The sequence below is a fragment of the Erythrolamprus reginae genome, chromosome 3 (assembly GCF_031021105.1).
Source record: "Erythrolamprus reginae isolate rEryReg1 chromosome 3, rEryReg1.hap1, whole genome shotgun sequence".
NCBI classification, from domain to species: Eukaryota; Metazoa; Chordata; class Lepidosauria; order Squamata; family Dipsadidae; genus Erythrolamprus; species Erythrolamprus reginae.
Genome location: NC_091952.1, coordinates 206,295,546 through 206,321,554, shown reverse-complemented (window position 1 = coordinate 206,321,554; position 26,009 = coordinate 206,295,546). Strand labels below are relative to the sequence as shown.

The 26,009-nt window shown below is 35.6% G+C and overlaps 1 protein-coding gene across 1 annotated transcript in view; it reads right to left on the bottom strand.

Moving 5' to 3' along the window:
- DSG4 (desmoglein 4) overlaps positions 1-26,009 on the bottom strand; it is a 61,808-nt gene that overhangs the window by 8,691 nt on the left and 27,108 nt on the right. Inside the window, exons 2-11 of the mRNA XM_070748637.1 lie at positions 13,493-13,575; positions 12,829-12,957; positions 11,009-11,164; positions 9,989-10,136; positions 9,133-9,296; positions 7,516-7,650; positions 5,272-5,457; positions 3,815-4,086; positions 2,430-2,572; positions 1,335-1,556 (exon numbers count right to left, since the gene is read on the bottom strand). Coding sequence (XP_070604738.1) covers positions 1,335-1,556; positions 2,430-2,572; positions 3,815-4,086; positions 5,272-5,457; positions 7,516-7,650; positions 9,133-9,296; positions 9,989-10,136; positions 11,009-11,164; positions 12,829-12,957; positions 13,493-13,575 — 1,638 coding nt within the window. The remainder of the gene's footprint in view (positions 1-1,334; positions 1,557-2,429; positions 2,573-3,814; positions 4,087-5,271; positions 5,458-7,515; positions 7,651-9,132; positions 9,297-9,988; positions 10,137-11,008; positions 11,165-12,828; positions 12,958-13,492; positions 13,576-26,009) is intronic.

Genomic DNA, 26,009 nt, shown 5'->3' with positions numbered 1-26,009 from the left:
TGGGCTGAGAAGTTTTCAGAAAATAAAATTTAGCAAACAGCTACACAGGCATATATGTAAATACACAGGCACCAACATCTCCTGCAGCTAGGTTGCTGTATCAGTAATCCTTTGCAATTAAAAGAAGTTATTTTGGATGGGGAAGAAAAGTAAATACCGATTGTTTCCTGATTGCTTATTTGTACCCTATGACAACCATTAAGTGTTTTATGTCATGATTCTGGATATATGTATCTTTTCTTTATGTACACTGAGAGCATTTGCACTATTGACAAGTTCCTTGTGTGTCCAATCACACTTGGCCAATAAACTATTCTATTCTATTCTATTCTATTCTACTCTATTCTATTCTATTCTAAAATACTCAGCATTGCACTCATTGAATTAGTCAAAGATAACTGTGAGAGAGAAAGAGGGAGAAATGGAGACTTCCTAGCAATTATTTCATGAATTGTTTAATTATTTTGAGTTAGAAAACACATTTATATTGACTATGAATTACATTATGTGAAACCATTGAATGCAGCCTTTTCCAAAGCAAGACTTCAGTTTTTTATTTGCAATGGACAGAAGGAATAATCTTGAGGAACAGGAGTCTAAAGAAGACAATGATCAGATAAAAGAAGTCCAGGTCAAAACTGTAATCAAAACAAGCATCCTAGACAAGACCATAGGTTGTGAAGATAAAAGGAGGGCAAAGAAAAGCACATTTTGACTTGCAAGATTCTGTTATCGTAACCCTATCATGAAAGGAGTAATGCATTACTTTTGTTTCCTACACTGTTTTAGCACTGTGAAGCAGTATATAAGCCTAAGTGCTATTGCTATTTGATAAAAAATATTTTGTTTGTCCTCCTCCTCCTTATTTTCATACTGCTGACCATGTTTCCTTCTTCTCTAAAAAAATAACTGAGACTAGGAGAAGTTGATGCCACTGCCCAGTAGTGGGGTTCATATACGACTGACGGATTGAAATTCAGTGTATCAATTAAAATATCCCCTGAGCTATTTCACTTTTGTTTTCCTTTTATGAACCTATTTATTAGCTCATTGCCTGTAATAAGTGGATGAAATATGGTTTGACAAAAATTCAGAAAGAAGAAAGGGGGAAGAAGGTAGTGTAATTGTCTAAATTGAACATTTGACTTCAATACTTCTTTAAAAAGCCCAAGCCACAACCAATAGATTATTTTGTGCAACCATAGGTTGCACATATAGTTTTCCATATGTGAGAAGAATGTTAGACACTCCTCAGCAAGAACAGATATAAAGGGAGGATTGAATGGGAAGACGAGCATAATTATTAAGATGAACTCGTAATTTCATTCACTCACCATTTACCACTTTGAAATCCCACCAGCTGCCCTGAGGCTGAGCGATAATGCTAAATGTAAAGGGTGGTCCATATGGAGAATCATCTGGATCTCTAGCTGTGATCACCACATTTGGATTGTCCATACATACTCTCCTGATCTCTTCAGTTACAACGGGACAGTTATCATTGACATCTTGAATTGTAAGCATGATAGTGCCAGTGGCTGTTGTGTAAGGGCTGTCTGCAATAAATAATGCCCATGAAGGAAAATAAAATCACATAAATGTCATCACACAACAATGTATGTTGCACAAGTGCAATAAACTCAATGCGTAAATAGGATCCAAGGATCATCTGGAAAAGTTAATTTGAGCAGATAAGGAAATGATGGGAAGAAAAGGGGCAGTTTTTAAAAGCTGGATAGCATGTATAATTTTAAATGCAACTTCCAAAATGAAGGCTAATTGTAAAGATTCTCAATTCAATTATGACATCTAACACTAAAAGCATGCATAGTATCCAAAGTTTGTCAGATCTCTAAATACAGTATATAGCAAATCAAAAGTGTGGGCAGAAATTGTGGTTCTCAGTACTGTACAAAATTTTGTTTGCATCCGTGTGCAGCCGAACAGCAAATTGTTAGCAATGCAGTTTCATAGCTGGCTGGGGAATTCCGGGAGTTTATTTATTTGATTTTTATGCTGCCCTTCTCCTTAGACTCAGGGCAGCTTACAACATGTTAGCAATAGCACTTTTTAACAGAGCCAGCATATTACCCCTACAATCCGGGTCCTCATTTGAAGTCCACACATCTTAAAGTTTACTAATTGGACTTATATGCCACCTCTCTCCATGGAGGTTGATAAACATTTAAATTGCTATAGTGATTTAAAACAATCCACAAAATCAGTGTTCCAGAAGTATTTTCCTAAAGTATTTACAAAATACTTAGTAGTATTTACTAAAAAATATTAGCATGCATTAAATTAAAAATTACATTCCCACTTAGTCAAAACAGCCAGGGTTGTAAATATTTAGAATAATAATTCCATATTTCTAACTGTGTGCTGCTTTTGAGATATAATGATTATTAAAACAAAATCCATGTACTTACCTCTGGTAATAGCAAGCACCTCTGCTGTGTATACCCCATTGACTACATAAATTGATTCTCGATCAATAGTTTTCTTAAAAGTGATGACAGCAGTTTGAGGATGGATTTGAAACCAGGCAGCAGGATCACGGCCTATCTCATACCTGTGTTTTAGACAATGGAAATGCTCAGAGTGAATTATAAATGTTAAAATAGTGGCAGACATTAAACTTTTGCTAAAGCACACTGTTCAATCTGATTGATTCATTATATGAAAAAAAGAATTCTGACAGTTGCAGTGGTAATAATTTCGGAGGGTGCTAGTCATTAAAAAAAAAAGCACAGGAATAAAATGTATTTCTTCCCCCATAAAGTACCAGCTAATAATCACACTAAAGCATTTCGCACTGCACTATTGTAAGCAATTTTCAGAAATGCAGAATATTTTAATGGGTCTCAATTTGTCTTCAACCCTTGTAAAGGCTGAATATCAATTTTATTTTTACTGGCTGAGTTTTGCAATGAGACATTGATCATCACACTCAGGCACAATTTAGCCTAGAATGTTGAGTCGAATATAATACTTGAAGTTGATTTATGTTGTATATCCTGTATTGGAGATTTGAGAAATAAAAGTTCTAAATTTATACAGTATATTTAAACCAAAACCACATGAAATTTTAATTCATTGAGGAAAGACAAAATTGAAGCATTTATTTATGTATTATTTATTAAATCAATTTGTATGCTGCCCATCTCCCTAGGGACTCTAGGCGGCTTATAGCAAATTAAAACATAAAAATAAGATTAAAAGCTCTAAAAAACAATTTTAAAAACAAAATCCCACCATTAAAAACCATAGATACAATTTATGGCTGGATCTCGATGATACATCATTGGCTCAATGGCCCCAAGCCTGCCGAAAGAACTAGGTCTTTATAGCTTTCCGGAAGGCCAGTAGGGTGAGGGCAGTCCGGATCTCAAGGGTTAGCTGGTTCTAAAGAGTTGGAGCTCACCAGCCGACTGTTTAGCTGATGGGACCCCGAGAAGACCAACCATGTGGGCCCTTATCGGCTGCTGGGAGCTATGTGGTAGGAGGTGGTCTCATAAATAGTCTGTCTCTAAATCATATAGGGCTTTAAAGATAATGACCAACACCTTGAATTGCATCCAGAGACAAATCAGCAGCCAATGCAGTCTGCAGAGTATTGGTGTAATGCGGGTATACCTAGGTGCACCCACAACAGCTCTCTATGTAAGTAGAGAATTGGTAATTGGTAAGCAGTTGGACATCCCTTCAGCTACACCCACAAGAACAATCTATGTAAGTAGAGTAGGTAAGCAGTTGATTTTCCCTTCCAATTTTATCTAGCTGAATAGATGTCTCAGGCCAAAGGTTATCTTACCGAATATTTGTGGCAATTTTTCCAGTATCCTGATCAATGGCTTGAAATGTCGCAACAGTGTAAGTGAGTATAGTTTCACTTGTTAAGCTCTCAGATGCAGTGATGGTCAGTGTAGATGGACTAAATGCTGGTCCTTCAATTACGTTAGTTATCTGTACCATAATTGGGGTTCCCATAGGTTGATAAAGAGAAGCCACAGAAGAGTGGAAAGGAGCAACATTTCGCACACCAATATTAATGTTTATGGTTGAAAATTGTTCATAATCAATTACCTAAAAATAAAGAAAAGGCATATATGAATGTTATATTTTAATTGTGTTCATTTGTGTGTGCATATATGTGAATGCACCAAGAAATTCACTTGTTTCTCAATAGTACATAGAATAGAATAGAATAGAACAGAATACAGTAGAATTATTTATTGTCCAACCAAGTATGATTGGACACTCAAGGAATTTGTCTTAGGTGTATATGCTTAGTTTACATAAGGAGAATAAAATACATTCATCAAGAATAAAATGATACAACACTTTAATGATAGTCAAGGTTACCAATAAGCTATCAAATTGGACTAGGAAACAAATAAAAACAATCTAATTGAAAGATACAAGCAACATGTCCAGACATATAGAACATTGTGTAGAATGACAAATCATCCAAGAATAGGAAGAAATCATTTCTGAAATAGAGTCAGCTATTCAAAACTTCTAAATATAAATAAAGTCAGATTGGAGATTCTGCTGAATGTGAAAAAGATCAATGCTAATGAAAATCAAATACCACCAAGAAACAAATGAACTCCATTAGGAATATGACACTACTATTATTCTCAGATGGACAAATTAAATTATATATGTTGATTTCTTTATTTCTTCAACCTGAGTAGAATTGCCTTAAGCCCCTTTAAAAACAAATCAATATGAGTTTAGAACAGTAGTCCTAGATGATATGATTTATGTATATTTACAGAATGTAATATGTAAACAAAGTCAATTCTGATTACAGCAGAGGACTTGATCATTATGAACACCTCCCTCTTCCATTGTAGTGCTTAGTTGCCAACTTCCAAAAAGCTGATTGTTGTGCTGGTTGTAGTCACCCAACTCCATATCTACTGCTAGCTTTCTACTTATAGCCCTCACCTTTCTCCTCATAGTCCTCCCACAAATTGCCCTTGCCCTGCCCTTGATAAGTCACTACTTGTATCATGTAAAGATTTAACAACCAATTTAGTTGGTTTTAATTCATAGCCAAAGTCATACAAATGACATAGTTTGGGAAAGACTGAAGAAGTAAACTAAATAATTTTCCATTTAAAAACAAAATAATCTTTATCTGGATATTCTTCTGGGGACTACTATTATAAATAAAATGCCAGGGGACATGTTTAACTATCACATACTCAGAATTAAAATGTAAATTTCAAAAATAATAAAATAAAAATTTGAAATCCATACCTTTACAACAGACAGGATGCCTTCATTAGTCGTTCTGTCTATTGTGATCTCAAAATTGTGGTTTTCATTTCCTGAGATGAAGAAAAATTCTGCAAACCAGTTATCTGTAAATTCTTGATCTGCATCAAATACCTGAATCCTCAGCAGCTCCTGACTCAGTGAATTTTCTAGAATTGATACTGAAAACTAGAAGAGAAAGAACATCATAAGTGGCAGTAAAGTCATGTATTAGATTCCCATCATTTTGAAAGAAATTTGGCATGGCACTGTCACTGTGATTTCAAATGCTACAAATATTAAGTATCCACTTATAGTATAAATTATTATATTAAAGGTAGTTGTACCTCATGCTTACTTATTGGATAATACACAAAATTGTGGATAAACACAGGAAAAGTATTTTTTAGTGTCGAGAAGTTAACACTTTTAAAATGGTTTTTAATCTGGAGGACAGCTTGATCCTATTGAAGCATACACTTAAACATATGAGCTTCAGGCTACAGAGCCTACCTTGCCACTGCAAAATTTATATATAATGCTGCCTACCAATGGATGGAATGAGGCTCCAAGAGCATACAATTTCATACCTGAAGGAGTACTCACTGCAGACGTCTATACCAGTGGTTCCCAAACTTGGCAACTTTAAGACTTGTGGACTTCAACTCTCAGAATTCTCCAACCAGCTATGCTATGATGTGCTATGCTATGCTGGCTGGAGAATTCTGGGAGTTGAATCCCACAAGTCTTAAAGTTGCTATGTTTGGGAACCACTGCCGTAGACTCAGAACAAAGTTAGTAGCATGACTTCATTTGTGGCATGTATATTCCAGAGAACAGAGTAAATAAATGCAATGAACTCCAATATCACCCTTAGTTTACTATCATGCTTCTACTTGCTCACTTTTCTATTTCCATCATACTATCTGGTAGAGCACAGTAATTTCCTCTCGTCAATTTTCTCCTGGCTTTTATTGGATAGCAGCTGTATTATCATTCATGATGACAACATCTTCCCAAGCTACATTGTAATTCCTATCTTGTTTGCTGAATTGCTAAAATTCTCTATAAACTATACCACTTCAATATTTGGAGAAATAAACTGTGTTTTTGGATGCTCTTCAGTTTTTAAGAGTAATATGTCATTATGAATAAGCAACTTCAATGTCAGGAAGAGAAATCTAGCCTTCAATTGTAAGTTTTGTGTTATCTCATGATTGTGTTATTTGTCTGATGTATTTTTTCATCTGAAGATCATTTCACACATGGTTACACAGCAATGGATATAGATTTTCACTGGGTGTTTTTCCACCAGTGCAATGTAGTCAATCCCATCTATTTTAGAGGTAAGATCACATTTTATAAAATATATTATTTTTACAAAGATATTTTCATGCCATTAACACTGATTTATGCTTTTAAAAATACACCTCTATCATTAATACATGAAGAAGTTCTAAAATTTTAAGCCACAGACTTTGGTCTAACAAGTTGTTGGTTTATCTGGTTTGATTCTGAAATCTTCGCCAATATTGCATTATTACATTTTTTGGCTTTAGGAAAATTTTAAGATCTTGAATCAAGATCTTAAATTATTCTCTTTCCCTTGGAAAGAAAAGAGCAATTATGTGGACCAAAATGTATTGGTTCCTTACTGGACTTCGATAGACATGAAAATCCACTCCTTATTTCTGACCTTATTTTTGATCCCAAGAGGTTATTAGAGAATGTAGAACAATTTTGCTGCTAGTTTGCACTTGCATGCATGTGCAACACTTTTGTGCATGTGCAGAAGCATCCTGGGTGGATGAGCGGAGCCTCCTGCCACCGGCGCTTCTGGTTCTAGGAACCGGTCCAAATTGGGAGCAACCCCTTGCTGATGTAGAAATAACTTCTATCTTGATTATTACTTATAATTCAATCACAACATGTCCTCCTACTGTTTAGGGAAGGAACTAGGATGACATAATGGTCCCGAAAGTGATTACGAAGTAATGAATAGAAGTATTGTCATCAGCTTTACCCCCAGTGGTAGCTGGGGGAGAGACTGAAAACAGAATATTGCGTAAGAAAGATATGAGGGACCTGGCTTTTGGATCCAATGAATCTAAAATTACTCCTTTTATGGAAATGAATCTATTGATTTCCACTAATTTTCCTCTATAGTAGACGAACAATGGTAAAATCGAGAATTTCCAGACTGAAAATAAAATAATGATGGATCATATTAGCTATCAGTAAACGTACCGAGCTTTGTGAAAGAGTAGGAAAATTATCATTCACATCCTGAACTTTAACCTGACACAAACATTCTGATGATATTCCATCTGGTCCTCCATTTCTATCTGAGGCTTTGACAACTAGAGTATATTGGCTTTGTTCCTAAATAGAGAAGGAGAAGAAACAAAAGAGGGAATAATGTGACAAATGCTTTAAAAATCACATAAATAATAAAGAACATTGGTCTGATCCTTATAAAATATGGATTTTATTTTATATTTTGGAATATGTGTATTCCATTTATACTGTGCCCGTTTATCTTTTTCTTTGGTTTTTTATTGAAATACTTGTTTGGATTAAACACAGTGCACTAGTAAGATTTAATATTAAGTTAGCAAGCACTGGATTACTACCTTAGAAATAATCGGAGTCTCCTCCACTTTACTAAATTTATATGGTTGGCCATCTCATACAATGCTGGGTGGCTCACACAATTAAATAAAAATAAATAAATAACAATATTAAAACAAATTAAAACCATAAACCATAATAGACTGCAATGCATACAATTACTAGTGGAATAATAAAGACCCATGCCATCAGCAGATTGCCCAGGCATAATAATAAAATGTTTAAAGGCCTTCTGAGAAGCCAGAAGGATTGGGGCTGGTCTAATTTCAAGGGAATGATTTTCTAAAGGATGGATGCTATGGCAGAGAAGGGTCCTGTCAGATGATATTCCTTAGTACACATGTCCCATATCATGTCTCCCCTGCAGAGTTTAAAACTTTGAATTGAATCCAGAAACAAATCCGCAACCAATACAGCTAGTGGATCAAAGGTATAACAAATACTGACTGAGGAGCCCATATAATTGTCTACACTGCTGTATTTTACACTAGCTGTAGCTTCTGGATTGTTCCCCATCCAAATTCCCACTAGACACCAGGACATAAAATCAACAATATTTGCTGGAGGTGAATATGCCTACTGATGATACTTCACCAATTGGCTATGAATGATTTTGCTCAATGTCTTCATGTACATGTTAAACAGGAGTGGAAAGAATATCAAGTCCCAGAGGAACCACAGTATAGAGGCCAAGAGCTGGGCTTCTTTCAACATAAATTAAAACTAGCTGCATCAACACAATACAGTGCCACCTACTCCCAACCCATGGAGTTGGTCCAGAAAGATAAAGATGGTTAGCCATCCTGAAGGCCATTGAAAAGTTGAGAAACTTCTGTCTTTTTCTTAGGCATTTTCAGCTGTTATTCAGTTTCCAGAAATCTCACTTATTTTCAATGGAAGTATTTGTTTATTTTGAATAAATATTTACTTGTACGGATTTTATGAATGAGTTTACTTCTAACGTATTTTGAAAGTATTCATTTAGGTATTTTTGAAAGCATTCATTTATTTAACAAACTTATATAGCTGCCTAGCCATCAGAAGAAATTCTGGGTAGTGAATAGAACAAAAATTCAGAACACTAAAAAGACCCCAATAAATAATATTGAGACCCTGATGAAACTCATATTCATCCATCCACCACCCCATGCTAGTTCCATCAACCTCCCAGCCACATAATATTCTGTTTTCCCAATAATATATTTCTGTAAAAGGCTTTTCTGTTTTGTTTACCTCTCTATCAAGAGCTTTTGCAATGTGAAGCTCTCCATTCTCCGTGTTCAAGATAAACAATAAGGGGCCTGAAGGAGTTTGGCTTTCAATTTTGTATGCAATTTTGGAATTTAAATTATTGGGCTCATCAGCATCTGTAGCAGTTATTTTCATTATTAATGTATCTGGAAGGAAGGAAAAGACATAAAGGGAGAAAAGTTTCAGATATTTTGACATAATCTCAATTTTCTGATGACAGATGTCATAGCAGGTGAAGCTATGAGATGTTTTTGATGGACAGGTAGCACACTGATTATACAAACAGTCATCATCTTACAACAGTTCATTTAATGACTATTCAAAGTTACAATATCAGTGAAAAAAGTGACCTATGGCCATTTTCACCCTTATGGCTATTGCAAGTAACCTCATGGTCATATGATCAAAATTGGGATGCTTGGCAACTGATTCATATTTACGACAGTTTCAGTGTCTCATATATCATATCAACACCTTTTGTGACCTTCCGACAAATCAATGTGGAAGTCAGATTCACTTAACAACTGGGTTATTAATTTAACAACTGCATATTTCAGTTTTTCAAAGTGAAACCTGAGTAGTGACACAAATGCCAATGTGTTAAATATGGGAGAATTAAAATCCCAACTTAATTTTTCGAGTGACAAAAATAGGGCACGTGGCACAATTCTGTGCTTCTTTCCAAGTACCATTAAAGTCACAAAGTCCTTACTTTCAAGAGAGATGCTGCTGTTTTCTAGAAATTAGAAATTATACAGCTGACAAAATGATACATGTATCCATACATATTGAATACAATTCTGGGCGGGTGCATTTATATAGAAAGTACAATACTTACTTTCCATGCTGCTTTCTATTATCGACCCTGAGAACATGTGTTGTGTAAATATTGGGGGATTGTCATTTATATCCAGAACCCGAACACGAAGATCAAGAGGTGTTTCTATTGATTTTCCAGTTATAACACTTATAGCGTGACAGTGAATCTGAATTAAGACGTTAAAAAAAGATTAAAAGCTTTGTTCAAAAGGTCTATAAAATAGTCAAAACACTTTAACAGTGAGCTAAAGAAACATCATCCTATATTGCAAGAATTACCATATTTTCCAGCATATAAGATGCATCTCTCCCCCCCTAAAAGAAGCTGAAAATTTGTCTTTTATTCCAAATGCAGCTTTTTCAAAGCTTTCCCCCCAGTCCTAATGAGGAGCTAACAATTTTCACTGGTGTTCCTGGTTTGCAGGTTTGCTTTCATTGCTACACCCTCTGGAAAAGGTTTCTTTAGCCATAAGAGGTGCTAATGATTTTTCCAGCTTGCAGAATTTTTTCATTGCTACTCTGAAGAAGTTTTTTTCCAGCCCTAAGTCTTCGCAGGGTTGTTTTCATTGATACTCCCTCCGAAGAAGATTTTTTCCCCAGCCCTAACCAGAGGGCAAAATAATGTGCTGAAGCTGACCAGATTAAGGATGCCAGCCAGATGAATATTTGGTAGGTAGATTCCCTCCCCCTATTTTCCTCCCCACAAACTAAGGTGCGTCTTATACTCTAGTGAATTTTATACTTCAAAAATATGGAAGGTCATTCTTCGACCTACCGGTAGTTACAAAATGATCTCTGACTTTTCTCATAGTCCAGATGACTAACATGATAAATATAACCATAGTAATTCATACAAGGGCAAAAGCAAAAGAATGAAAATTGAAAAAAAAAAGATTTATACCAACTATCCAACAAAAGCACCCCAATTTTATATTAAAAACCAACAACATTCTAGAAAATGTATAGCTCGAATCATTATTGAGATACTGTAATCATAAACCATAAACAGGTGAAGATCTGTTTTGCCAATATTACTTACCACAAACATTGGAGTCTCTTCTCGATCTACTATTTTTGTTATATTAATTTCACCAGTCTTCTGGTTGATGATAAATACTCCCACGGGCTGTTGATCAATTCCTACTCCACTTATTTTATATATAATTGGCTCGTCTTTTTCACAATCTGATCGAATCTGTTTTAGAAAGCAAAACCAAAAATATTGAAGTATTTTTTTAAACATTAAAAAACGTGATAAACTTCTAGTTCTGGTAAATGGTTCAGTCGAATCCTTAAGGCATCTGATAACTGACATCATTTGACAGGCCTGGATCCATGCAGTTCATTAGGAAGTGGCTTTAATTTAAGTAATTTCAGATTTGCTTGGTTTATATTTAGCCCCTTGTGCTTAAGATCGTAACAAATTTTGTTCTATATTCCTGGGCTTTGGGCAGGAAAATTCAAAACCTCTTTTCTGTTTTTTAGACTTGGGAGAAGCTCAGAGGTGGGCTACTGCCGAAATGGCTAATTGTGCGCAGTTCCGCAGCTCTAAAATGAGCTGAGTGTGGGAGTGTGGGATTGAGCGCAATTATGCTTCCTGCACCTGTGTAGTTAGCAAAATTGCACACAGGGATATGTGTGCAGGCATGTTTCGGTGACATTTTTTGCTTCCCTTTGGGGAATCAAAGAACTTCACAGAAATGCACCCCTACACATGTCCCTGTGCGCAATTTTGATATCTGCACAGGTGCAGGAAACATAATTGTGCTTGATCCTGCACTCACTTTCCAGAGCCACAGAGCTGTGTGCAATTAGCCATTCCGGCAACAGCCCACCTCTGGAGAAGCCCCAAGTATAAAGACTAAGAATTTATCAGCTAATAGACTGAGCTGGAATGTATGTATTAAATAGTTTAGTGGCAACCTATTGCATTTTATCTCTTTTTGTGGAACTCTTGGGAGAAAAATGTTTGCCGAGGTAGTTTTAAATGGTTGTTCCTCACTGATTTAGAGATTTTCCAGATGTTAGTTTTTAATGTGAAAACTTAGGTAAATGGAAATCAGGGGAATAGTGTGATTTAGCATCACTTAATTATTGTAATGATACATATTCCAGTGCTGAGTCCATCTACCATTACCAATTTTGTATCGACTGTAAAATCTAGTAAAGAAATTAAGTGCCCAGCAAGATCTATGGCAGAATCTTTTTTTACATAATCTTTTTATTTCTAAAAAAAAATTCAGTCCATAACTAGTGCAATAAAATTCAGTTTATACATGTAATGATTGGAAAGGGAGACAAACGCCCCCACCAATTCATAAACCAGATATTAATAATTAATAATGTATTCCTAAAAATAATTCCTAATAATAATTAATAATTAATAATGTATTCCTCCCATACATTAATGTATACATCTGGTATAAAACAAGCATGGTTTCTCTGCTTAACATAGCATATAAAATCAGACCAAATATTTGAGAAATCTGTAACTTTAATTTGGCACAATGCAAGTGAAAAATGTAGCTCAATTTTTACGTAGGGGCATATGCAGAATCTTTTTATACACATATTCTTAATATTCCAAAACAAAAATGATTATGTATTTCACCTTTCCCCCAATTTTTGTGGGGGGAAGAACAGAAAGAGAAGACAGTATAGTAAAATTGGTAGGGAACTCAGCAAGCTTACCCATGGAAAAACTTCGAGCTCTACATAAAACTCATTGATGAAACAGAATGATTACATAATAAAAATCTGGTCTGGAAATCCCCTTAGCCTTTGTTCATTTGTTACTTTTGTTTGCTTACCTTTTTGCAACTATTTGAATTTTATCTATGTAAAATGCTTGGAACTTACTCTTGCAATTGGATTTCTTTTTGAATTATCTTCTCCTTCCCTACAAGCAGCAGCAAATTTAATCCATTCTCGTTTCTGCCTCCGATGGGATTTCCATCTCTCCGTTCCTTTTTCATCCCATTCTTTTACCTTGAATAAAGAACACATCAATATTATTGGATTAACTAAATGACACAGGTATATAATAATACATTTAAAGTCCAAAATAGAATAGGCTAGCTACACATTATCTGTTGCTTTTTTGCTGAACAACTAGTTCTTCATTACTCTTTTATCTTCACATAATATTTCCAGATATCCAGACATTTTAAGTGGAATGGTCTAATCCTAGGAAGCTGTAAACTGGGAAAGAAATATAAACAGAATGGCTTCTTTGTTAATGTGAGAATTTGAATCAGAGGGCCATGCTATCTCAAGATACAAAGCAGTAGGTCACTGGGAAGATTGGTGAGTCCAGGCCAGGATCCTAAGGGAGGCAGAGGAGGAACATGTGCAAAAATAAGATCATATGCTTGGAATGCTTTCCCTGTGGCTATCAAAAGCTCAAGCAATAAGGAAGGCTGAGTCTTGCACATTGATTTACAACAAATAATATTTTTATAGCATGTCTCAGTTAGATTTATATTGTTCACATTACTAGCAAATGAATTGAAGTGATTGTTACCTGAACATGAAAAGTACTGATGCTGAAATCCAGAGACACCTGGAAAAGAGTCAAAATAAGGACAAAATAAGCACAATGGTCTCCTTAACTCTGACATGTACATCTTTAAATAGTTGAAATACCTGGAGAAGAAGAAAAAATAATCCTGTTGCATAAGATCATAATGCAGAAAATGGTTTCATGTATATCTTTCCTTGCAATGCAACTTTGTTTTTCTTTGAATTAGTGGTTCCTTCAGTTTAAATTAGCATCTCTCACTTTTTTTTTGGCCAAATTATTATTATTATTATTATTATTATTATTATTATTATTATTATTATTATTTATTAGATTTGTATGCCGCCCCTTTCCGTAGACTCGGGGCGGCTCACATATAATAAAAACAGTTTATAACAAATCTAATAATTTACAGTTTAAAATATTAAAAAAAAACCACCCCATTATTAAACAGACATGCACACAAGCATACCATACATAAATTGAATAGGCCCGGGGGAGATATCTCAGTTCTCCCATGCCTGACGAGAAAGGTGGGTTTTAAGGAGTTTGCAAAAGGCGAGGAGGGTAGGGGCAGTTCTAATCTCTGGGAGGAGCTGGTTCCAGAGACTCGGGGCCGCCACAGAGAAGGCTCTTCCCCTTAACTGTTGGCAATGTTATTTGAGGCTGGTTCCGGAACATTCAGAGCATCACAAGTATCCCACTTTTAGTTTCAACAAATACGATTAAAAAACTTCAAATTGATAAAAATGAAGTTTGATTTTATTTTAAAATGTAATGTTTTAAACATCCTAAAACTCAAAAGCATCAGCAGCAGGCTAGTTTGTCTCTCTCTTTCACACATATACAAAAAAAAATATTGCAAAACCTGGAATGCTGCCATTTTTGGTTTTAATTAAAGCTTTTAGTTTATGAGCGTTTAAAATTTCAGATTTTCTCACCAGATAAGTAAATTTCAAGAAGAAATGATAACATACCTCAATAATTTTAGATAGAAAAGAAAGATGTTATGCCCTTTATAAACAGATAGCTTCCATTACATGTCTAATTCAAATGTCTGGGGAAAATTCCTACCCTGTAGGATAAAGTCTAACACTTTCAAGACAAAGAAGAAGAAAAAAAGATAGTGTACTCGTTCTGTAATTTGCTTTAAAAATTGAAATCCATGATTCTTGGGATATTACATGGTCTATATTATTCTACGTTCAACAAATATTGCAATCATGCCTTTGCAATAAACATTCAATTGTGCTTTTGCTTCACATGTAAAGGAGAACATGGATGGGCATGTTCTGTATCTTAAGGCTTTTGAAATGACAACCACGCCAAAAATATGAAGATTTTCAAGATGATTCTTCCCATAGCACAAAAAAAATCTGGGTGTGTCTATAGAAGCATAAGATATATGTGAACTTCATTTCAGTTTAGGTGAAGACTAAACTCATTCTGATTCGTGATGTCCTATTCCAATATTTCTGGCTGCTGGCTTGTTTTATATATTTTAATACTTCTATTACTAATTTGTTTATTTTAAATTGTAGAAAATTTATTTATAGGTTAAACATTGTAGATGGACAGCATATTAAATAATATAGAAATGTTTTAAAATGAAATAAAAGACAAAGCAGTTGGGTATGTATGGGGTCTAGAGCTGCACCTTCCCTCTGAAAATTATATAATACAATATATGACAATTTACAATAGAATAATAAGATTGTTGTTTGGGCTCATCAAATTCATACATACATAAAACCTACAAACAGTCTTGTCACAGAGCCTGATGCTAAGAGGGAATAGTTGGGGGACTTCTTTCTGTGTTGGGGAAAATTAGAACCTGGATCTCTGTATTCTTAATTTAGCACTTTAACCACTAAACCAGGGGTCCTCAAACTTGGCAACTTGAAGATATTTGGACTTTAACTCCCAGAATTCCCCAGCCAGCAAATGCTGGCTGGGGAATTCTGGGAGTTAAAGTCCAGATAACTTCAACTTGCCAAGGTTGGGAAACACTGCACTAAACCAAGGGTCCTTAAACTTGGCTGGAGAATTCTGGGAGTTGAAGTCCACAAGACTTAAAAGTGGCAAGTTTGAAGACCTCTGCACTGAACTATACTCCAAGGGGCCATAAGAGACTTTAAAAAGAAAAAGAAAGATGAATTACCCATGAAAATAAAGCAACATTATTTTTCTATCAGTTGCATAATATTTATTTTGACATAACAGCAACAGAGAGGGGCGGCATACAAATTTAATAAATAATAATAATAATAATAATAATAATAATAATAATAATAATAATAATAGTTATTTCAGCATTGATGTGAACTGAGAGGCTACAGCATATGAAATGATTTTCACCCATTTAAATCTTAAATTTGTACACTATACAAAATGTGCTTGAATTGCAATAGCAAACAAAACTTGTATTCATACATCTGATTATGCTTATGATTTTGTTTTAACAAACAATTGGAATATTTTGTCCAATTCAATTAAATTGGCAGCTGTAAAGTTATTGAAACGGCAGGAAGAAAAAAAAAAGTATATTACAATTTCTTTTGACATTATGCTGTAGTTTCTCCTATAATAAATTTTAGATTGTATGTTTCCCAGGACAGGAACCTGTGTTGCATATTGAATTTGTTGTATCAATAGCCATCTACTTGATAGCTCCAGAAGAGTTTAACTCTTTTGTGAATATGATGACCATAAAATGAAAAATTGACAAAAGAATCTCCCAAACTCTCTCAGTAACCACTCTTCAAAAATATACATTAAAATAAAAATTAGATTTATTGACAATTGTCATGTAGAAAGAATGGCTACATGATTTGGTTATTCTGGGAGGAATTATAGAAACATAGAAACATAGAAGACTGATGGCAGAAAAAGACCTCATGATCCATCTAGTTTGCCCTTATACTATTTTCTCTATTTTATCTTAGGATGGATATATGTTTATCCCAGGCATGTTTAAATTCAGTTACTGTGGATTTACCAACCACGTCTGCTGGAAGTTTGTTCCAAGGATCTACTACTCTTTCAATAAAATAATATTTTATCATGTTGCTTTTGATCTTTCCCCCAACTAACTTCAGATTGTGTCGCCTTGTTCTTGTGTTCACTTTCCTATTAAAAACACTTCCCTCCTGAACCTTATTTAACCCTTTAACATATTTAAATGTTTTGATCATGTCCCCCCTTTTCCTTCTGTCCTCCAGACTATACAGATTGAGTTCATTAAGTCTTTCCTGATACGTTTTATGCTTAAGACCTTCCACCATTCTTGTAGCACGTCTTTGGACCCGTTCAATTTTGTCAATATCTTTTTGTAGGTGAGGTCTCCAGAACTGAACACAGTATTCCAAATGTGGTCTCACCAGCACTCTTTATAGCGGGATCATAATCTCCCTCTTCCTGCTTTTTATACCTCTAGCTATGCAGCCAAGCATCCTACTTGCTTTCCCTACCGCCTGACTGCACTGATCCAGATCAATGGTGGGTTTCAAATTTTTTTACTACCAGTTTTTTGGGTGTGGCTTGGTGGACTTGGAATGGCTTGATGAGTGTGGCTTGGTGGGCATGGCAGGGGAAGGATAGTGTAAAATCTCCATTCCCACTTTATTCCGGGGGGGGGGGGGGAGTGTAAAATCTCCATTCCCTCCCTACTCCAGGGGAAGGTTACTGCAAAATTCCACATTTTCTCCCGATCAGCTGGGACTCAGGAGGCAGAGAATAGATGGGTGCAGGGCCAATCAGAGGTGGTATTTACCAGTTCTCCAAGCTACTCAAAATTTCTTCTCCAGAACTAGTCAGAACCTGCTGTATCCCACCTGTGATCCAGATGTAATGTAATAGAATCAGTTCTTCCTACTGGGAAGCAAATCCTGCCAGAGAAAATAACCTTTTTATCTAGAAATTAAAGAAAGATATGTGTTCCTGGTGTCTTGGAGTTCAGTAAACCCAGTTCTAACCATAGGTGGGTTCCTACTGGTTTGGACTGGTTCGATAGAACCATTAGTAACTTGGCGGCCTGGGTCACTGGAACTGACAGTGACCCAGGGAGCACCATCTGCCACGCCCCTGAGTTGGTTCTCTTGGAAGCCCCACAGGGAGCGCCATCTTGTTTTTTGCTTTTGCACATGTGCAGAAGCTTTCTTTTTAAGAACTGCACATGCACATGTGGGGTGTCCTTGAGCGAACTGGCAATAGCAGAATCTGGAACCCTCTCCTGGTTCTAGCCATAGGTATCACCAATGGAAGAGAATATTTGTAGCTCAAGGTTGAACTGTAGGCTCTTGGTTCTCTCTGAGTTTGGTTGTTTTCTTGCAGACATTTCATTACCAAACTAGATAACATCATCAGCGCCAAAAGGGAAAGTCCATGCTAAAAGTCCCTTGATGTTGTTTGGTGATTAAATGTCTTCAGGAAAACAATAAAACTCAGAGAGCACCAAAGACCTCACATATGGTACCATTTGGAACGTAGCTATAACTAGGAATGCAGGATTGACATTTTGAAGAAACAGTCTCTGGATACATCCAATCTTAAGGATACAAATCTTTTTGTATCATCACAAACTTAGAGAAGTGCAAGGCGGTATTGACCATCACTTGCCCAAAAATATTTTAAAACAGGAGACTAAACTTCCTGAAACACATTTGACTAGATATTTTTAGTGTATTTTACCTGAAGTGATAACCTGAACAACTTCATTTGTTCAATTAGATAGGATTAAACTCCTCTTGCTCTTTAAACCTTTCCGGTTATTTTGCAAAAATCCTAATGTTAATTATGTTAATCTATTAACAATCTATTTTCAGCTAATAGCAATTGCCATGTTATCTGAAGTGATGGAAAGGTCTGGTAGTTTGCAAGTGCTAAATATAATTGTTTTCAAATATAGCAGCACAGAAGAAATTTTTCACATTCAGGAATGTTTTATGAGACAAGAAAGAACAAAGGAAGAGCTGTTCTTGTTCAGAAGGGTGTAACTAACGCTAAAGAAGAGTTTGTTTTTCCAATGTGCTTATAATAGCTTTGCCTCACCTCCCCATGATAAAGATATTGATTGTAATTCCACACCACTTTTTAGGTCCAATGATATGGATGGTTCATAGAACTGCAAACTTACTTAGATATGTGTATATTGAAGAGGGTTTTTTTTAAAAAAAAATTGTTTATAGATAGAAAGAGATCCTGCTACTCAAGTGTTCTGAACCAGTTTGAAACCACTTTTGGTTCCCATGAGATCAGCAGTATTAGAAAGCTGAGATTACTAATTTCTGATTCTTCTGCTGGGTAATTAAAATTATTGCTGACCTAAGATTTTTTTTTAATGCTCTGCCTTCCTTTACTTAATGGAAGGAACTATTGCCTTACTCCTTTCTCCACCTTTTGAGGTTCAACTCCTGTAAGGAAACACTCCCTTTGATGGTTTTGCCTCTTGCTCCCAAACTCAAGAGTTTGCTGGTTTTCCCCTTTCCCTGCAGAATTTAGGAGCCAGAATGCAAAATTTCAGTCTGTTTTCTAATCTTTTCTTTCTTTTTGGAATTCTGCAGGGATAATGGAGTTTTTGTTGCTGTAGGAACTCAGGGTCGAGTAGCTATGGTTGCTCCTTGCTGTCAGCATATTGAGTGGGCAACAGGAAAAGCAATGATGGGTGGCTTTTATATTGCTGCTGAAGGTTTGAAGAGATAAAACAGTGGATACATGACATTGCTCCTTGATAGGACAAACAGTAAGTTCCAGTCTGCTTGCTGCTTTCTGTTGCAGGCATGAAAATCCCTCACTTCCCAATATCAATTTTCAATTCAATGAAAGTCAATTTGGTTTATATTATTTCAAAACATAAGAGAATTTGGGACAAATCCAAATAGGAAGTGTTGATATATTTGTTTAGTTCCATGATATATATTGTGTCTTTCCCTCTGATTACTCTCCAGTCTTTCTGGTTTTCTACATTTAAGTTAAACTCTAAAGAAGAATTCACAAGGGAACTTCTTCCATTAAACTTTTTAAAATTATTTATGTATTTATTCAATTTATTGGCTGTCATCTCACCACAGGGTAAATAGAAGGGCTTATTCCACTTTTACAGGGAAATCCTGATTTTGAGAAATCACTGGTGACTTTTTCCTTCTTCAAAAGAAATTCAGAGAATATATATATTTATTTATTTATTATTTATTTATTAAATTTGTATGCTGTCCCTCTCCGTAGACTTGTGGCGGCTCACAGCAGTGATAGAAACAATGTACAATACAAATCTAATAATACGAAGTTAAAAACCCATAATTTAAAAAACATGCACACAACACACCATACATAAATTATATAGGCCTGGGGAAGATATTTCAATTCCCCCATGACGGCAGGTGTGGGTTTTGAGAAGTTTACGAAAGGCAATGAGGGTGGGGGCAATTCTGATCTCTGGGGGGAGTTGGTTCCAGAGGGCCGGGGCTGCCACAGAGAAGGCTCTTCCCCTGGGTCCCGCCAAATGACATTGTTTAGTCGACTGGACCTGGAGAAGGCCAACTCTGTGGGACCTAAGTTATCCAACCAATTTCTCTGCTGAAACATTGGGGAGAGAAGAAAATCATCACCCGATTTCCATTATGCTGACTTCTCTTTTGATCAGTAAGGATATTGCTATTGACCACTTCATACTAGTGTAGCTTCAATTGCTAAGCTACGGTGGATTCCCCAAAGCCTGCTCCTCTGGGAATTCGTCAGAACTTAATTCAGGGTGTGGTGGGTGGTGAATGTTTACTTAAGTCCTGCTTACGCAGCTTCTAATGACAGGTATATATCCCGACTTTCATTCCATATCAACTGTTCAGCTGCAGGGAGTGGGGGAATTAGTCGTAGAAACCCTATTATATGACACACAGTACGGTAAGATATGTCCAAATTTTCTTCCCTATGAAATCAAGATCTTGCTACAGTTCATTAAGAGATATGTGAATAGGACTTCAAATGCAGTGATGCCACATGGGCACATGTTTTGTGTTTGGTATATACCAAACTAAATTCTCAGTCTCTGCTATCATAAATGATTTATAGGTTATTCATTGATGGTTTTCCTTAATAGGTGAATTGCCTGAGGATCTTGTTAAATTAGCAAATCCACAGATAATTCTCCTATGCTCCTAATACTTGCTCACAAATCCTATCATGTCCTTTCATATAATATTAGAGTGAGAAAGATTCTTTGGCATTAGGCATTAATAAGTGCAGGATAATATTTATAATCGGAAAGGAAACATTCCTAGCAATCCTATTGAGCATAACTTTTGGACTGCAATATTATAGGACACAGTAACAGCACCAGATTTTGTACTGAGTAATTTTGGCATTATTTATTAGAATAAATAACTGCATTAAGCCCCTTCATATATGTTTAAATAATAACTTCATTAGGCCTTGTGCTCTTCAACAGAAGAGAACCAATAAATAAAATGGACATGTTTTGTTTTTGTTATATGACATCTATTAAAAAGCTATTATCTGAAGGTGAAAAAAACCCCCTCCATTCATCCTTAAGAAGAGACAAGCAGATAAGAAGCAGACTTGTCCTCCTTAGCTATAAAATGTTGTTAAAGAAAAGAGAAGATGTGGGTCATTCTTTTTGAAGTGGACCAGGTATCCACTTGACTGATTTTTTTCAACCTTATCTGAAAAGAAACCATCACAAAAACAACATATAGGATAGAAAAAAGGGCTCTTTCTAATGAAATAAAAATGAAGATAATTGAAGGTGAGAAAACAGAGAGCCCTGTTTCATCACCTTCAATCATCTTCATTAGAAAGAGCACTTTTTTCTATCGCTCTCTGTTTTCTCACTTTCAATCATCTTCATTTTTAATTGCTTAGAAAGAACTTTTTTTTTTCTATCTTATATGCTGTTTTTGTGATGGTTTGTTTTTCAAATAAGGCTTCAATTTCACCTGGTCCACTTGACAAAGAGTGTCATTCCTGAATTAAAATATGATACTACTGCTTCTTGCCATTAGAAAATTATTAACATGGGAGGTGAATGTTGAAGTATTTCTGTCTTTCTGTATGTAATATATATATACATGTTCCACATATTATAAGGAAGCATGTGTAATTCACTGTTTCTTTCATTGTGGAACCAACATGGAATAAGCCTTGCTTATTGAGCAGCAGTGTTAACTACCCTGTTGTATGCCAGTGGGACTTGGACTGTATACAGGAAACATGCTAGGCAATTAAACCACTTCCACATGATCTGCCTCCATAGAATTCTGAGGATCCTGTGGCAGCATAAGGTGCCTGACACTGAGGTCCTCTCCAGAGCAGGCCTGCCATCAGTTCCCACCCTGCTGATGAAAGCCCAGACACGCTGGCCAGGTCATGTTGCTAGGATGCCAGACCATTGTTTTCCTAAACAGTTCTTCTATGGTGAGCTGTCTAAAGGAAAGCGATTGCACGGGGGACAGAGGAAGCTATACAAAGACCTATTGAAATACTCCTTCAAGTCCATCGATATCGACACCACCTCCTGGGAAACCCTGGCACAAGATCGACCAACATGGCACATGCTGATCCACCAGGGCTGCCAGACATTTGAGGCCAGAAGAACATTCATAGCAGAATGTTTGCAAAGCCAGAGTCGCAAATGCTGTGACAATGGTGCCCACACATGTCTGCTCAACATGTGGCAGAACATTTCATGCCCGTATAGGCCTTACCAGCCACCTGCAGACACATCATGTACAGCCCACAGATGTCAAGGTCCTCTTCGAACATGATGGACAAACATCATTAATGGATAATTTCTGAGAATTGATTGAAAATATGTATGATGCAATTGTGATTGATTTTCTAATAATTGTGTGAAAGAAATAGTGTTTGATGAATTATACTCTCATCTTACTATTTGGTATTTTCATTTGTATCAGTAAGTATGCATTTTTTTGTCCAACAAAACTAAGAGCTACAGTATGTATAGCTTTATCATAGCTTTTATGGGCCACATTAAATTGCTCATGCTTTTGTCAAGAGCAATATAAATTACTCAAGCAAATACTGCAAAATGTAGCATGTAATAACTAGGGGAAAATTCCCTAGAAACCATCTACCATTTTTAGTGAGAGGTCCAAGGTCCTCTCTCAAAGCCCAAGCATGCAAACTTTAGTTTCTTACAGTTAAAAGAAACAAAGCCAATTAACACAAATATTTCTTTGGGCTGTTTACTCTTCTGAGTAGAATTAGAGGTTTCCTTAATATAACTATGGCAAAGAGTTGAGAAGAATACACAATCAAAATGATAAGTCAGTCAACAATTCTCAAGAGTAATTAAATGATTTACCCAATTCAGTATATGAAATTAAAGTTGGAATCTCAGTTAGTAGCTTTGTTAGTAGCAAATATTTTTTTTGCCAATTGGAGCAGATTGTTTGGGACAAATGAACCCAGCCTTAGAAAGGAATGTTGCAGCTATCAGATAAGATCTTTAATTGTAGAATTAGATGCAGTGTCTGCAGGAGCACCAAAAAAGTCAAACTGGCAGGGTGAGTATGCCATCAAAGCTGCATCACTTTTTTACATGTGGCAACACATGAGAGAAAGGGAGGTGCCTTGATTCCTGCCTTAGCTTTTTTGAGAGCCACATGGAAGGAATGGTTAATCTCCCTGATCCTTTTAAAAACAGAAAATCTGACTGTACTCAATTTTTGCTCTAGTGCTAGACAGAACATGTTTGTTTTTGAATAACCAGAAAAGATGTACTGGTACGTAAACCATTTTACATTAGGAAAACCAAAGCTTAATTCTCCACAATATACAATAATGATGATGATGGTGATGATGATGATGATGATGATAATGATAATGATGATCACAACAACAACAACAACAACAACAACAATAATAAAAAAACACTAAATTGTATGGCACTCATTAATACCAGCAGTAATCATCTGAAGTTATTGATATTTAAAATCCTATTCTTTATCTCTTCTTATATGCACTACAGGTCTAAAAACAGAATAAGAATAAGCTTCATTGGCCTTTCAACTTTGATCACTTTAAGTTACAAATATGGGTATATTTGTTGATAATTATCAGGACCAAGTCATGAATATTTGTTCAAGATGAAAATATTGTAAGTGAGAGTATCCTCAGTTCCAGAATTTTAGCATGCTGCTTTGCAACTTCAGCTTCAAACAGGAATTAATTCATTGTGGTTCTTGCCAAAGCAATATTATATGTAATTATGAAATACTCCCTACTCCACCTATTGCATCCAAATGACTGAACATGCCCTTAATTCCTGATCTGTTCCCTTTCCCAGTACTGTTCATTCTAGGAGTTGAGTCTGCTCCCTTTGAAGATAAGCAGTATATTGCTGTGAACAAAGCTAGATATTTGAGCGCATTATGCTATTAGTCATCATTGTGTCATGGTAGTATGCAGTTGTATCAGCAGCTTGGGCTAGTATTTGATTCCTGACCTAACACTCCCATTATACAAGATAAGATCTTTCTTTCTTTCCTTCTTTTTCATTAAATTATCTCCAGAGTTCTATAAATCTGCCGTCAACTACCAGGCAGTAATGTCTTCAAACTTAAATAGTATTAAATATTCAAATTCCCACCAAAAAGAACCTCAGTTTGACTTATTTGCTTAGAGATAAGATCCTTAAAATACATTCCCAGATAAATAGGATTGTATCAAAAGCTAAGGAAAGTAGGGCAATAGGCTACATTGAAAAAATGACAGTGTCAAAACACTGTGATCAAATCCCAATATGAATGTCTCTGTGAAATCACCAGGAGTTTGGTACCTTTGTCCTTAATCTTTAAATATGATTACTCTCTCTGTGGGGTGTGTGTGTGTGTGTGTGTGAGAGAGAGAGAGAGAATTACATTTTGATAGTTTAAATGCACCATATTGCTAATTTGATCATAAACTGATTGAATGTGATCCAAATTAAGAGCTCTCTGAATGAATGCAGGGCTTTGTGCATACCTGTATCCTAATTTAGATGCACACCTGGAGCTGGATTTCCATCTCCCTTGTAATTATTCACCTGACAGCCATTAAACTGGTTAAACATGTATTTTACAATGGGTGGGGATGCTCATCCTTATGAGCATTTATGAGCTTCATACAAGCAACAGTACTTGGGAGCACCTTTGCCTTTTCTTTATGTTAGAGACCATAAAGAATACAAAGACATTTTATCTCAGTCTATCTCACCTAGAAATTTGCTTGTGTGTTCTTTGCTGGTGAGAGAATTTAGGTTCTTTATTTTACATAATAAATATGCATGAATCAGGTATGAGTTGTGCATTTAAAATCATAGCATCAGTAATTTTCAAATGTCTTTTCTGGTAACTATGAATTCCCCAAATTCTGTAGCAGCATGGTAGATAAAATAATTCTTTGCTTTAGTTAGAGACTCAGATTCTGGCAAGTTCTTTTTAAAAAAAATACATTTCAGGTTGCGACTCATCAGAAATACTTATTAAAGGAAGGTAGAGAAAGATAGAAAAATGCATCTTTTCTTACTAGGCCCTTCCTCCCCTAAACTATTGTCTTCTATTGCTTGCAATACAGGTCAACATTTCTAATCTTAATCTACCTATCAGCTATTTGGGCAAATCCAAAAGCAGTTTAGCATTCTTTCATTCTGGAGCATTTCCAAGGACCCTAAACCTAGCCAAACTTTCATGTGCTCCCTCTTTAGAGTTTGATATTTCTCTGAGGTAAAGTCTACATTTTTTTCAACTGAATTGATACAGTCAATGTTCACTTTTGGAATCCATTATATTTTCCCTTTGTGTCAACAACCTATTATTGATGGATACTAATTTTGGGGGGGAGGGTGTTTAAAAAAAGGTAAGCATTCCTAAAACTTTTAAGAATTAGGAGGCAAACCAGTGATTTTGCTACAAGAGTTCTAATAACAATTACCAGGTTTGTATTTGGATTTACATGAAAACAATTCATTTTTATTAAGTTTGTTGATCTTTACTGAAAAAAAATTCATCCACAAATCACATGCACTTGCAAGTAATTCGCAGTAAATGAACTTCCTCTCATCTGATGGTCTCAAGATGTCTTAGACTACATCATGCCACCTAATAGTAAGGCAACAGGTTGGAGGATACTGGACTAACTAACATTTGTATTCCAAATCTTTAATGAATTGCATACAAATGATGATTGCAATAAAAACACAATTTTTTGTCTGTTTGGAGAAAGTTTGTTGAAATATAAATTTATATGTCGAACTCATTTTTAATTAAGAAAAAAGAGGGTGCTTTGCTGCTACAAACTACAAATCATTTTGAAGTACAGATGCTAGTAATAAACAGGTTTTCATTAGGTAGGTGGAAAAAGTATTGTGATACTTTGCCTTCTTAAAACAAGCCCATACATATAGTCTAAACCCAACCCAACTATATAATTCATGTTTGAAATAAACTTTTGGAGATGGGAAATATTGTATCATTTCTCTCCTAAATATAATTGTTATGAATAAGAC